Below are 15,768 nucleotides of genomic sequence, written 5' to 3'. Positions count from 1 at the left end.
ATCCTGTACAGTAAATCTATTTATGCACTAAACTTAAACTAAGTACATCATTTTTGGCCTATCTTTATTATTCAAAACATGGAGTAAATAATTCATCAACCAGTGTACATATTGTAACAGATACATCATTTGGTAAGGATACGACAGGTAAATAACTAGGATAAATACTATTTCATCACTTTTGAACGACAACACAAAAATAACTCATCAATTTGAAACTTGATAAGCAAAAAGTTAGAGATATTTTTGAAAAGGCGCTTTTTAAAGAATTTTTTACCTGGGCAGAAATCAGCAACATGTAGATACTAGCTCTTTGCTTACTGAATGCAGTGGAGTACAGAGCATACAGACAACAAGCACAAAAAAATGGAGTTATCTTCCTTGTACTGCATAATCCGTTATTTTTAATGATCTGCCCCAACGTGCCTTCTGCATTTTGTCCATTTCACAATATTAGATGCTACTTACAAGTTTATTAAAGGTGGGGTGATGACATGAAAACCCTAACTCCAAAATGTCAATTTACATTCACAAGCTTAGTTTTATGATAAAATTCTATTGTTTCCTTCTTGAGGGTTTTTTTTTTTTTTTTGACAAATTATTTTCCCCCTCTTTGGACTCAGAAAATGATCTTTTTCTCATGTCTTTATCATTCTATGCCTCGCTATTCACCTGTTTCTAATTCAGATGTGAAGCGATGGAATCAAACCATGTTTTTCCCACAGGGGACTTAAACCAGGGAAACCTGATTGATATACAACTAAGAATAATTGTCCTCTAATTAAGGAGGCAGTTTTCCTCTGTGCTTGTTTTTACAACAATATCAAAACATTTATGAAATGTTTACCCTGACAGAATGTAACTGCACTTTTTGAGTCATGGGCTCATTTTCAATTACTGAAATAACCAAAGAAAGAACAAACAAATCCAAACAAGTCAACGGAAAATACATTTTCCTGTTCCTTCTACTCTCCAATGCAGTTTGTTCCTGTTTATGATATCAAGATCCCCTTTCTTGCATCAAATTGATAATTAAAAGGGAAACACTTACCCAGAATAAGAAGTTGAAGATAAACATAGAATATTTTAGACAACCACTCACACCTGCCATTCTGCAAAAAGATCAGGAATCCAGATGCCAGGAATGTAGTGATTTGTTATAGGATTGTCGTGCAATCCGCTCCGGAGTAATTTGGCTGCAGATTCCTATGCCCACAGCTTCAGAGAAGAAATACAAAGCAAAGAAGCTGAAGTGGATAAAACATTAACCCACACATTTAAATATCACCAACAGTATCTGCAGACAAGTGCGTTCTTTCTGCTTGTCATGACTCTAGGGCACTGGGCCAGGTTATTTATGATCCTTTCTGAAAACCGGCCTCCTGCAAACTGACATATCAAGTTAAGGGAGTGGCACCGGATCAAGGCAGAGAATGGCACAGGCAGATAGAAGGTGGTTGGAACTACTGAAACTACAGCCTGACTGCCCTGCCCTCTGACTCCACTCTATAAGGAGGTTGTACTACTTGCTGTACTTTGCATCTTGACTCATTTTGCACTACATTTTCTCAGGGACGTGGTAGTTCTTCCAAGGATCCTAAAATGCATTTAGAAATCTGCCCAATCTCAAGGCGTAGATCGAGCTTTATCATTAACATCGGAACAGTCAATCAACCAGAACATATACGTGCCTTTCAGGGTTTCCAATTTATTTCAAAACAATTCCTCAGAGCTACCTTAAATGCACCACAGCTGTGTAGAAGTGGCTAGGGGAGGCATGTTTGCTTTTCAGGATAAGACCATTATGTTTTTATCTTTATTTCTTTATGATATAAAAGGAAAAATGTTCTCAGCAGCCTGGTTCTGATACCCCCGCTGTGTTCATTTCACAGCTTGGTAGTCGATTTCATAGCTTTACGTGTTTGAAGGAACATTGTATTTCCTTCCTTCTGATGAACTAGTTCTGGTAACAATGCATAGCTACAAACTCAGTTTCTGAATTCTGAGTCCTTTTGTACAAAACAAAAGTCCAAAATGGATCAGTGGGTGTGGGCTGGGCAGTTTGTTTCCAGTGCTGATAGAAGACTGCTGTCCCAGGTACAAGCAAAATTCTTTGACCCAGTGAGGAGGGTGTGGACTGCTTTGTGTAAACAACCTGGAGCACACCGTGGCACATATTCTGCCTCCCCAAAGGAGCTCTACTTCCTCCCAAAATAAAAAAAAACCCTCTCTACTCTTAAAGATCCTTAGGAAAAATACTTCTTACAAACTTGTCAAAAATTCTACAAAATGAGCAAGCATGTTTCTTCCAACAGAATTTTTTTTTCTAATTTTCACAGAGGTATATTTTAAATGCATTATCAATAACAGCATTTAGTCTCAAAGGCCGTATTGAGATAAGTTTCACAAAGAATGATTTCACACTTTCAGTCATCACTAACATTGTCAGGGGTCTGTGCTGTTTCATCCGAGAAAATGAAAACAAATGCTGCTGCACCTCTGGAGTGCTCCTCCTTCCTCATCTCCTGTTCAAACTCCAGAACAAATGATTTCTCATTTCTCCTATCCATTATAATCTGAAATGGTCTCAACTGTCACTCTTTAGTACAATTGTTCATATCTCTCCCTAATTTCTTCCTTGTTGCCTGAGAGAGAAACATCTTGGCCTACTTATCTTTGTGCCCGTGGCTGCTATCACTGGAGAAAAGGGGCTATGTAATTGAAACCAAGCTCCCCAGAAAGTTAAACCGAAACTCCTTCTTAGAATTATCTGGAGAACAACCCAGATGCAACCCTTCCTCCCTACACAATTTCCAATAAAGAGAAAGTGTTTCTTTAAGATATATTAGAGAAACCTTTAACTTTCCCATATTCAAGCAGGGGTGCTATATATACCAATTCTCAAATGTATATAATCCTAGAGCTTATTTTTTAAAAAAACATGTCCAGGTCCAGAATTACAGAATATACATACAGACTTAGAGAAACCTTGACCCAGATAAAGCCCCACATTTTATAGATCAGAAAAATGTAGCACAGGAGAAATTGAAGTTCACAAAGTCAATTGGTACTGGAACTCCTTGTATAAATGTGGTCATATGCTTAGCAAATCAGTTTTCTGTCCACTGCTATCTTCCATGTCTTTAGTTGTAAGATATACATCATTTACCACCTTCAATCTTGATATGCTGTCATATAACAGACTTTTTAATAGTGGTTGAGGGGAGGATTCGAGAATGTCAAGACCAGGTAAGACCAGGCCAGGAAGGAAGGGCAGTAGAGTACAAGGTTTCAAAGCAAGAAATGACAATGAAGGGAAAGAGCAGAGAAAGTATCAACAGCTACAGATGAACTTTCCTAATGTCATTATGCCAATTACTATTACTCACAGTGAATGTGCAGGGCCAAATAGGATATAAATTCAAATTTGATTCGTAAGGTAGTCACTGTGGAAGTGGCTTTTGATAACACTGAGATTCTTGACCAGGAAGAGTGCCTTCATTCTCAGAATAAGGAAACAGCTTGAGTAGACCCCCAGCTGCCCTGTGTGGACCACCTTTTTCTCCTAGGCAGGAAGCCAACTAAGCCAACTTTCAGGATGTGTTACGATCTGTGTCTTGCAAAGCGCATGTAATGGAAAGTTACTTCCCAAAGCAACAGTGTTGTGTGATGTGACCTATACAAGATGACTAAGACAGAAGGCTCTGCCTTCAGGAATGGATTAATGGCATTATCAGAAGAATGACCTCGATACACCCTCAGCAAGTCTGTCATACAAAAAAGTTCAGCCTCTCCCTTCAGTAACCACACCCCCTTGCCACACAACCTCTCCAGTCTCCTCCTAATTCCTTCTCTCACTTGTGTCTTTTTGCAGCCTTATTTTTGCCTTGTGCCATGGGATGAGGCAGTAAGAAGGGTCTCACTACGTGTGGATGTCTCAACTTTGGGCTGTCTAGTCTCTAACACTTTGAGAAAATAAATCTCTGTTCTGTATACATTACCCAGCCTTAGGTATTGTTTCGCAGCAGCACAAAGTACACTAAGATAGGAGTTGAACTAGAAAGCAGACATTTACAGATAATCCATATTGTCACTGTAGTATTATCTTCTCTGGGTTCAAAAGCCCATTCAAAAATGTATTGACTGTCTACTCTATTCCAGACACTTTACTAGATGCAAGAGACATCACAGTTTATATACCAAGATTAAATCCTTAACTGACTGTGTATTTTGGTTTCCAAAATTACTAACCTAACAGATTTGCTAATAGAGTAGTAAGAAATAATAAAGTATATGTTTTAGAGGAAGCATTCTTTACTCTCAAATACACCTTCCTGGTCATTGTCACTCTGTACTGTATATTCTATAACATAGTGGACAATCAATTTATTTTCTCAAAGGCCAATAGCAGCAGTAAGAAAATGATGTTGAAATTTATTTTCCTTTTGATTGTGCTTAGGGGTAGTTGTGGAAGGACATTAGATCATGCACTCTGAACTAGAGAGAGAAGAGAAAACCCCAGTACTCTCTAGTATTTCTCATCTCAAAACTCTTTTCTTTTGTTTGAAAAGTTGCAGTTACTCACTTGTGGGTTTTATGGTCACTTTCACAGGAGTCAAGCCTTGGCTCTTGTTCATTGGGCCAGTTCCAGCTCTCAGGAGATCCACTTTCTTCTGTGCTTTCATGTGAGTCTCTTGCTGTGTACTTCCTACCTTGTGTCCTTCCTGAACCTGGCTCATAAAAATTTTTTGTTATTCCCATTGGGGATGGAAAGCATCCGGAATGAGAATGAACCCACTCTTCCCCTTGCAGTACACTTGAAAAACAACAATCTCTCCTATAGTATCCATTCCAGCTCAGAAATAAAAGGTGATTTAGTGTTACCATTGTGAAATGGGAATCCAACATTCATGGAGAAAGGATCCCCAATAGCCAATATTCTTCCTATTCTATAAGGTATTTTTAGTTTAAAATATTTACATTCTTGAACATGAACACCAGACCACTAAACATACTGGTCATATGAAAAAAAATATGAAAATCTGCTCTAGAAAAATGCTTCAGATCACCAAAACCTGTTCTAATGTGTTTGTAAGTAAAAACTGGGGCAAAACGGTGCAGTAATTAAAAGCATACTTTCTGGGCCCGGCGCGGTGACGCCCGGGATCCCATATAGGCGCTGGTTCTAATCCCGGCAGCCCTGCATCCCTTCCAGCTCCCTGCCCGTGGCCCAGGAAAGCAGTCAAGGACGGCCCAAAGCTTTGGGACCCTGCACCAGCGTGGGAGACCCGGAAGAGGCTCCTGGCTTCGGATCAGCATAGCATCGGCCGTTGTGCTCACTTGGGGAGTGAATCATCGGACGGAAGATCTTCCTCTCTGTCTCTCCTCTCTGTACATCCGCCTTTCCAATAAAAAATAATAAAAATAAATCTTTAAAAAAAATTTTTAAAAAAGCATACTTTCTGATAATGGTGGATTACATATGTCCATGAGTTCTCATTTGATTCCAATACAAGCTTTAAACGCCTTTAATATTTTCAATAGTTACAAGTTGAGAAGGAGACCAGCAAAAGGTAGCATTTAGAATCAGGAACGTGTCTTGGCAGCTTCATCAGCTTAACTCTGCCAGTCTTTCCTGGAATGACCTGCTTAGGAAAGATGCACTTGTAATGCTCTCCCAGGAGTCAGAATGTTAATGTACTTGTTTTTCATGAGAAATTCACCCATTAGACTATCCAGCAGCATAAGAAAGAGGTTGGTCAGAAACTGCTAATGCAGACAAGCTGCCCAGAAACCAAAGGCTGCACAGAAGGTATATCATGGACACATTCTGGAAGAAAATTAGTGGATATGATGCTAGCATTTGATAGTCTGAAACTCCAGCACTTCTCCAGGGCTCCAGCAGCCACACACCACTGATGAAGTTCTCCATGGCTTTGGGTTCCTCTCCCTGAATAATAAACCACCAAATTCCTTCTTCTATCATTTAGCCTTCTTTGCTCTCTACCAACTCCTGCCCACTCTGGGATCACACTGTAAGTTCAACTCAATCCTCCTTTCAAAATCTCATTTTAATTCCATTTTAGATACTTTCAAATGCCCAAAATTCTTCACTTACACATGGTTCAGCTCTTGGTCCCTCTTTATAGGTTTTATAGTTGATTTCACAAATACCAATCTTTTTTCCCTCTGTCTAAACTGGAGCTTGTATTTGCATTCACACAGTAACACCCTACGGTGAATAAGGATACAAAATAGGACTTAACGTCACCATGCCAGAATCGTTGAATAGTCCATTTTTGTGTCAAATATTTGCCTGGTTGTTTGCTTTTTAAGTTGAAAGTTAAAAGGCCAACTTGCTTTTCTATGAGTTGTCTCTGAATCAGTCCTTTGTCTGATAAGTTCACAAAGTACACATTAGCTGCTGGACATGATTAGGTTCTGAGTTAACACTGATTAAGAGGTAGGAACATGAGAGGAGGCCACCAGCATAGCATTCCAAAAGTAAAAAGAGAATAAAGGAAAGAAAAAAGTAGCATAAGGGATATAATGCTTTTATTAGACATCAGCTTCTTAAACTGAACCAACAAAATGTGACATGGAATTTAAGTCAGACTAATCTCATGACTGGTCAGAAATAAACATGGAAACTTGATTCATACTACTAGGTAGGATCTTACAAGTGTCTAGCTCTAAATTAGAAAGATTTATTCAACTTCATGCGGTGGAAAGGCATTGCGTGGCTTTTCTGGTTCCCAGGGAGCAATACAACAAAGGAAATCATTGTAAAAAGTCGCTTTTGAGGAAATCCCAAACTTCCACCTCACACCTTTATATGAAACCGCAAAATGCACCCTAAAGAAGAATATAAAACTCATGCTCTGATTAGAATAGATTCTTTAAAAAGAGAGAGAGAGAGTCCTATTTTGGTTTTCATTGAGTGCTTGGAAGATCGATTTTCTGTTACTGTGGGAAGACAAAAGGAGCAGAGAGCCCTGGAGACTTCTGTCTGAACATCCAGTCCATTGTTCCCAGTTGGGGAGGGAAATGGCTGCCCTGGCCTCACCCTCCTCATATAAGAATGAAGCTTCTCAATTGTATCACATAAAATAAAAGTGAAGGTCTTTAAGAATACAAAATCCAGATGTAGCCTTGCCAGACACAGGAGGCACTGTTTCTCCTAGCATCCTCTTTTGGTTTCCTTTCCCCATTTACAGTCAGGCATTCCACTGTCCTTCCCTGACCTTCCCATTATTTGTCTTACTTATTAACAGAAAGTTAATCCAAAAAGTGCCTTACCCATCCATAAGCCAACCAGGTGAAGAACTAGAATTTTTTGTTTTTTTTAATAATAAACTACTCTTGGGAGTCACTCAACTGCCTATGTTGACAACAAAGCATAGGAGTTGCTTTGTTTTACAGAGGCTCATTGATCTCTAATTTTGCCTATACTAATCTTTCAACCTCCAGAAAATATTCCAGAGAAAATCCTACTGTTTTGCTTTTATTATGGAAATAACCCAAACTCTTGCTGCCTACTAATTTATTTATATGATACCCCTGCTTGAAGTTGCAGAGTGCCAGGGAATTCCTGTAAGCCTCTCCTCTCTTTCCTCCTCATTCTTCACGCTTTTTTTGAGTACACGAGCGTGAAGAGGTACTGTGAAGCCAGCTAGATCGGCCTAGCCAAGGCTCCCGAAGAAGGAATGTGCGAATCTGGGAACACACTCCAGGGTTTCCAGCTACCAGCACAGGACCTGATGGATAAGACCAATCAGTCATAATTCTAATTCTCTGCCTTCTCACCCCACCGCATATAGAATTTTTGGGGAAGGAAAGAGTTCATCAAGCCATTCTCTGTGCAGTAAAAGATTGTGTCATTCCCTGGCTTTGAACTCCCTAATGTTTTCCCATCACGATGAGAACGAAATCCAAAGCCACACAAGACAGGTCCTGAGCTGCCTGCCACACTGACCCCGCTTCCTCCTACGCTCTCCCTCACTCCTGTGGTCTCAGCCATCCTGGACTCCTCACTGCTCCTATGGACTTGCCAAGCGTATTCCTAACTCACAGCCTTCCCACTTCCTGTTCCCCCTCTGGAATGCTCTTCATCTGCAGAGTCAGAAGTTTCATTTCCACACTCTTTGTTTGGCATATTTATTCATCTCTTGCTTTCTACATTCCTTTCTGGAATGTAAACTTCAGGAGGTCAGGGGTATTTGCAGTGCTGTTTACTCTCCAGGTTCCAGAATATTACTAACACTCAACTGCTATTTTCTAAATGAGCAATCAAATAGCAATTTACCTAAATATACTAGTTAGTGTCTCAGTAATAGGATGTTGTCATCTGTGTTTGCCTCAATACTTCTACAGCCTAGTGGAATGACCGGTAGCCCATAGTCATCACCACGTGCCAGGGCACAGCACTGAGAAAGGAAAATGAGGCATATATCTCTGGGCAGACCTTATATTCTCCCAACCAGGGGACAAATACACATACTTACACAAAGAATCATCCATAAAAGAAAAGCATCAGGATCCTGTGTGACACAATAAGTGAGGAATTGCTTCACTCCATGGAACTCTTAGGAGCAAGACTACCAGATGACGTTGTGCTGTGAAGAGAAGCTAGATGGGAAACTGGGATGACATGGGCTTTTATACTTTCCATAGGAAGTCATGGGGATGTGGAAATTTGTTCTCGTAAAATGAATGTCTTTCTTATCCTACATACATTTTGGGTTGTTACACTGTTTCTTGCAGAATGGCACTCTTCACTTAAATTATTGAAAACCTGCAGGAAATCATAACTGTAAATCACAGCTAGGTAATGTAACACAAAACAACAAAAAAATAGAAATATAGGGATTTGGGACAATAACTTTCCTATGAGATCTCAGATAAGTCTCTCCAAATGCTGAAATCAGAAATAATTCACACAATAGATTTGAATAAGTAAAATTATTCATGAACTTCACTACTAAATTACAATGAAATATCAAAAATATTGGATGAGAAATTAAAGGAAGTCAATAGTATTATGTGGTGTTCCATTCTCACTAGGAGAATAAAACAGTGGATGAAGAGCTCTCTGTCTCTCTCCTTTTCCTGTTCTCCCTTTCAATTAAGTAAATTTTTAAAAATAAATACTTATTTTTATTGGGGAGAGAGAGAGAGAGAAAGAGAGAGAGGTCTTCTATCAGCTGGCTCACTGCTAGGGCCAAAGCTGAACCAGTCCAAAGCCAGGATCCAGGAGCTTTTTCTAGGTCTCCCATATCATTGCAGGATCCGAGGACTTGAGCCATCCTCTGTTGCTTTCCCAGGCCATAAGCAGGGAGCTGGCTGGGAAGTGGAGCAGCTGGAACACAAACTAACACATATGGTGGATGCCAGCAGCACAGGCAGAGGATTAGCTCATAATGCCATTTCACCAACTCTAAATAAAACCCTGTAAGAAGATTGAAGGCAAGTAGGTTCCTGTTTGGTGAGTCTGTTCTTCAGGTATCTAAGGGAACTACAGAGAGTCTTTCACTGAATATTTTGTTCCCCAGGCACTTTCAGTATGAACTCCAAAAGCAGCATATTTTGAAGTATCATTATCAAGTCATAACATGTGCTTTTGAAATGTTGTCTCCCATTCTTGGCTTGGCTTTTCATTCTCTTAATCTCCCTTTTCTAAGTAAAATACATAATCTCATGTTCAATGAAAATCAAACCCATGATAAAAAGAAAAAAAGAATTATTCACTTCTCTTGAGAGTCAGAATTACTAAGACCAAGAGAGTGATAATGGAGAGAGAAATATTCCATCTGCTTGTTCACTTCCAAATAGCCACAAAAGCAGAGCTGAGCCAATCTGTAACCCGGAGCAAGGAGCTTCTTCTGGGTCTCCTACATACGTTCAGGGTCCTAAGGCTTTGGGCCATCATCTATTGCTTTCCCATGCCACAAGCAGTGGGCTGGACCAGAAGTGGAGCATCCAACACACAAACTGGAGCCCATATAGGAAGAGCCCATAGGCAGAGAATTAGCCTGCTAGACCACAGTGCCAGTCCCCAAAACCAGTTTCTTAACTTATCGTTTCCCAGTCTGCAGACACATTTTTTAACCTGTGGTATAAGTCTGGTGTTATGTAAATTGCCAACACTTCATCACATCTTGTTTTATTACTACTATAACTAGGTTCTTGGGCTTTCAGGCTTTGGTCTACCAAGAACTAAGATTTGCTGTCAGCATTTGATATCGAAAATAGACCCTGCCTACAATGCTGACATCTCATATGGGCCCAGGTCTTATCCTGGTGGCTCTACCTCTAATCCAGCTCCTTGCTAATGGGAAAAACATCACAGGATGGCTCCAAGTGCTTGAGCCCCTGCTACCCACATGGAAAACCTTGGCTTCTAGCTTTGGCCTGGGGCAGCTCTGGCCATTTCAACTGAGAAGGATGAAACGTCTCTCATTTTCAATCTCTCTCTCTCTCTCTCTCTCTCTCTCTCTCCCTGATTCAAACTAAAAAACATAAAGGTTCTACTTACAAACAAATTACGCTGCCATAACATAATGGTTGCTGTCAGAAGACATGACATTCCCGGGGCATATACTTTATAGTTCTAGGCACAGCAAACTCTGTGAGTCCCTGATTTTCAGTTCTCTCTGTACCATTGTTGCACACCATCCCAGGGGATGTTGAGGACTCATTAAGTTTGTGTAAGCCTAAGGGCCTTTGAGTTCATGAAATACCCATCTTCTAAAGAGAGTCCTTTATGTTGGCCCTGGGGAAACTCCATCTTCATCTTCTGTAGGCATTTGCTACCCAAACATTTCTGAGAATAAAGTTGTCTAAAACAAAAGTTGTTAATGCTTCTGCTCAGGACTTTCTGTACAGAAATATGAGAAAGAACTTTCTCCTATTATGATTCTTCATTGTTCCAGGTCACAATGAACTGCCCAAGTATACATTTGTCCTTAACTGTATAGCTTTTGCAACACCTAAACAAAATACAAAGTCCTTAGCAAAGCATCAAGTCATTTCAAAACTAGTCTCCCAATTCCCCATTCTAATATCAATTCCTAAACCTTCCCAAATGTACCAACTATAACAGCTAATATGGATTCAATCTTTTTCCCATTTATCTCTATCCTTCCATTATCTCTGTCCCAAATGTTCTCCCCATATTAACAACCTCATGGATATCACCATATCCATTTGTTGAAGCATTAGCTTCCCACTTGAGAACATTTTAATGGATTTCTTCCATAACTGAGGCTAAGAGCTCTCTCTCTTACAGTTAGCTATCTATTTGTATTTTGTCTCTATTAACATGCAAGCAATTTAAGTCCATATTTGTTCTTGCTTCATGCCAAGTACTACATCTAGCATCTTGCAGGTAAATAAAATAAACAGATATGATCTTTCTATTTTCCTAAGGAAGTTATAGAGTGAAAAGAGTATATACTTTTGAAAAACAATCATCTTTTATCAACATAACAACTGTAACCCAATTTTCTACTTCATATCATTCCAAAACTAGGAATGTTTTATACTTTCCCAGGTTTTTTTTTTCTTTTGGTGTTTGTAATAAAAAGGAAATGGATTCCTTTTATTAAACAGGTTGTAATTTTGTGACCTAAAGTGAAAGAAAAAACTATAATCGTATTCTAGTTAATCAGCAGTGCTTTTAAAATTTTTCTTCTGTCTTGAATAAAAGCTTCTCCAGTTTTCTTGACTGGAACCCTTCAAACATTTTCATTTAAAATATTTACTCATTTACTTGAAAGGCAGACCTACAGAGAAATAGAAAGAATGTCTTCCACCTGTTGCTTCACTCCTCAAATGATGACAATGACCTAGGCAGAACCTGACTGAAGCCAGGAGTCTGAAACTCCATCTCAGTCTCCCACCTAGGTGGCAGGGGACTAAATTATGCAATCTTCTGCTGCTCTCCCAGGCACATTAGCAGGGTTTGGAACTGGCACAACCAGAACTCGAGCCATTGCCCCCATGGAGTGCCAGTGTGGCAAGTAGTAATGCTCTACAACATTGCCCCCTCCCTTTGGCCACTTTTATGTTAGCACTGCTTACCATGAAGTCACCTTGCATATAGCATCACAAGTGGAATGGAACCAACTAAGCTCCCAGAGAGCAAGATAAAAGCAGTGTATATGGAGATTTAAAAAAATACACTATTTTGAAAAAGAAGAGTCACAGCATTTTTTCCAGAAAGGCATACAGCATACAGCAGTTCAGCCTGCAGCATGTGGCTAAGCATAAAGCATGTCAGGCAGTGAGAAGAGCAAACCCTAAGTTCTCAGTAAAACCATGGCCTTGGCATCACATACTTCTGGATTTGAGCTTAACCATCTATATCTTACTAACTAGAATTTTTGTTCTTTCTCTATTTGGTAAATATTTATTAATAAGTCCAAAGAATGTAATATTCAATAGTGCAAATGGAATCACAGCCATGACAGATTTTAGAGTCTGACAGGAATTAGACAAAAAGGCAAATAGATCAATAGATCAATTTATACTTAGAACTTATGTTAGGCATCATGAAGGAAAAACACAAGGTGTCCAAAAAGTCACTGGTTTTAAGATCCTGCTTTGACTGATGGTCCTGAAGGCTTCCTGTTGAGACAGAACATTTTGCTTGGTATGCAAAATGATGATCCAGTCAAACACAAAGTGGGGAGCAAGTAATAACCATGGAGTTGAAAAGCTCATCTACACAACGCATATTCTTAATGCATATAGAGTTGGGCAAAGATTGGCACTTACCTGACACTCAGCAAAGATCATTCATTTTTTTCAAGATTTACTTATTTTTATTGGAAAGTCAGATATACAGAGAGGAGAGAGACAGAGAGGAATATCCTCCATCTGCTGATTCACTCCCCAAGTAGCCATAGTGGCCAGAGCTGTGCCAACCCAAAGCCAGGAGCCAGGAGCCTTTTCTGGGTCTCCTATGCAGGTACAGGGTCCCAAGGCTTTGGGCTATCCACAACTGCTTTTCCAGGCCACCAGCAGGCAGCTGGATTGGAAGCGGGGCTGTCAGGATTAGCCAATATCCATATGGGATCCAAGGCACATGCAAAGCGAGGACTTTAGCCACTAGGCTACTAAGCTGGGCGTGAAAACCACTGTTGTTGCTGCTGGGACTGTTGACCTTATATACCTTGTACAAAGGTTGTGAAAGCTTTCAAATCTTTCAAAACGTGGGACAATCTTTTAAACCCTACCCGACATTTAAATAAGTACCAATGGTTACATCTTAAAAAGAGGATAATACACAAACATTTTACAAAACACAAAATCTCTTAAGAAATTCAGAATATGCTTCTGTATCATTTATCTAGAATACTGTATAATGAACAAAACCCACTAATTCATATGCTGATAATTAGTGACTTTACATTCATTTTGTGAAGCCAGTAAATAATGTAATAAAAATGTAAGGAGGCAGAATATTTAATTAAGAAAAATCTGTTGTTTCTCAGTAGCTTTAACCACATACATTTGCATACAATTAATGTGTTGGTTACAAATGACTAGGATATTTGCATTACAGAAAAGCAAGTAAGGTCTTAATTCCTTGACAAATCATGCCCATAAGTAAGTTATGTCACTAACTTAGACTGATTCTTTTCTTCAGTTGAGTCCACATTGAAATTTTCTGTGTGGCCAATCTGGACCTACTTTCCTTTAGTAGTTTTCCTAATTTATACTTTGTTATTTTCCAGAAGGTAATGGATCCAATTAAGGTAGACCTTTTCATGATTCAATGATCTTTATAATAGTTGTAATTTGATAAAAATTGAAAAGGTGTTCAAGATGTAATTTTCCTTCCTTTATTACTCTGCCAACTCTTCCTTTCTATAATCCTCAAGACTGTTCCCACAACTTGAGTGCATGTGCCCAGAGCCCCATAAGGGCCCCAGATGATTCATATGGTTCTCTACATACTAAAATAAAAAGTCTTTGTTCTCTGTCTTATGGGAGGAGATGAGTTGTTAGAAAAGTGTGCAAGTTTTAGCAGTGGAGACACAGAAGTCAGACCTCACATTAGAAAAGGATCTCAACATTGGCTGTGAACAATTAGCGTTTTATAGATTTTGAATGATCTTGATATCTCACAAGAAGAATGATTGCAGCTCATCTTGGGTGTTCTTTCCTGAATATTATAAAATATTCTGAAAGGTGTAGGCTTATCTTTAGGACCAGCTTCCAGCAATGTTAAATAATTAAGGAGTTGGAAACTGGAATCAGGTTTCCTAATAGGGGAGCAAAAACCCAGTTCTCAGGGCCAAAACCACTGTCTCCAAGGGTCCACATTAGCAGGAAGCTGGAGCAGAAGGCCAGATCTGTGGCTCAAAACCAGACACTCCAATATGGCAAGTGGACACCTTCAACAACATCGCAACTACTAGGCAAAACAACTGTCCCCAACAGTTCTTCTTTTCTTTTGGAGGAAGATTCCATACTAGTGTGAGTACATGAGCTAGTAAGTAGTTAGGGTCATGTCCCTCTTTGAATGAAAGAAAGGGAGTCTCTTTAAAAGTGTACAACATATTTGCTTCTGCATTTAAGGCGATTTTAGCAAGGCTAAAGTGCCATCTCATACTTCTGAGTTTCTAGTTTTATCATGAAAAGAGAAAGAAGTTATAGGTCACATCCTTCTGATGGCTTTTTGTTTTATATGAATAACATAGGCAGGATTACAATGAATGAAATGTAATGTAATAAAATCTGCCATGCCCTCTTACTAATTGCTTTTTTAAACCATTTTTATTCTTATTTTCCATGATGCTGTTTGTAGGTATAGGAATTCCCCCTTCCACCTCCTTTCCCTGCCTCTCCATTTTCCTCCTACCATATTCTCCCATATTATTACAGTAGTATAGACCTTTAGTGACAGTTACAAGTTTAACATTCTGCTGCTTAAGCGTGTCATGACAATGTAAGTGCAGACAATGGTACAAAAAAGTTAGTATCATATTGTCAAGGTACGTGTAACTGTTTCAATGACAGTTTTCCATTTATTCTGGAGTAGAAATGCAAACTGCAATGTATCTTTATTTCAAATATGCTTGCCTCCATTATATACAGTTCCTCTAGATAAATTAAGTATATACATGTTTACCTATATGTTTTTGATTTTGTGTTTTGCAGAAACATTGCCTTATATCAGAGAGAATAGATGATTTTTGTCCGTTTGAGATTGGCTCACTTTACTGAGCATAACGATCTGCAACCTAGACCATTTTGTTGCAAATAATAGAATTTCATTCTTTTAAATGGCTGATTAGTATTACATACAGTATATTTACCATAGTTTTTTTTTTTTCTGATGGGCATCTGAGTTGTTTCCACATCTTCGCGATTGTGGATTGTGTTGTTATTAATACAGGATTTCAGATTACTTTGTAATATGCAGATTTCATTTCCTTTGGATCTATTCCCAGAAATGGGATAGCTGGGCCATATAGCAAACCAATTTTTAGTTTTCTTAGCACTCTCCATACTGACTTCCATAGTGGTTGTACTAGACTGCATTCCAAGCAACAGTGAAGGAGGGTGTCTTTCTCCCCATATCTACGTCAGCAGGTAACGTTAGTAGAATTCTGAATATAGGCCAGTTTCACTGGAGTTAGGTGAAGCTTTGATGTAGTTTTTATTTATATTTCCCTGATAGCCAGGGAGCCTGAGCATTTTGCATCTGTCTATTAGCCATTTGAATTTATTCTTTTGAAAAATCTTATTTCCTTTGCC

At 39.1% G+C, this 15,768-nt stretch overlaps 1 protein-coding gene across 1 annotated transcript in view; it reads right to left on the bottom strand.

Annotated features, from left to right (window-relative positions):
• The window catches only part of TSPAN8 (tetraspanin 8), a 29,341-nt gene extending 27,998 nt beyond the window's left edge, over window positions 1-1,343 (bottom strand). Inside the window, exon 1 of the mRNA XM_040990046.1 lies at window positions 1,052-1,343. Coding sequence (XP_040845980.1) covers window positions 1,052-1,111 — 60 coding nt within the window. The 5' untranslated portion in view covers window positions 1,112-1,343. The remainder of the gene's footprint in view (window positions 1-1,051) is intronic.
• Between the last annotated feature and the right edge of the window lie 14,425 nt (window positions 1,344-15,768).

Source organism: Ochotona curzoniae, unplaced genomic scaffold (genome assembly GCF_017591425.1).
Source record: "Ochotona curzoniae isolate NIBS_2020 unplaced genomic scaffold, NIBS_Ocur_1.0 contig_1014, whole genome shotgun sequence".
NCBI classification, from domain to species: Eukaryota; Metazoa; Chordata; class Mammalia; order Lagomorpha; family Ochotonidae; genus Ochotona; species Ochotona curzoniae.
Note: the sequence above shows the minus strand (reverse complement) of the source record. Positions and strands in the feature narration are given on the sequence as shown.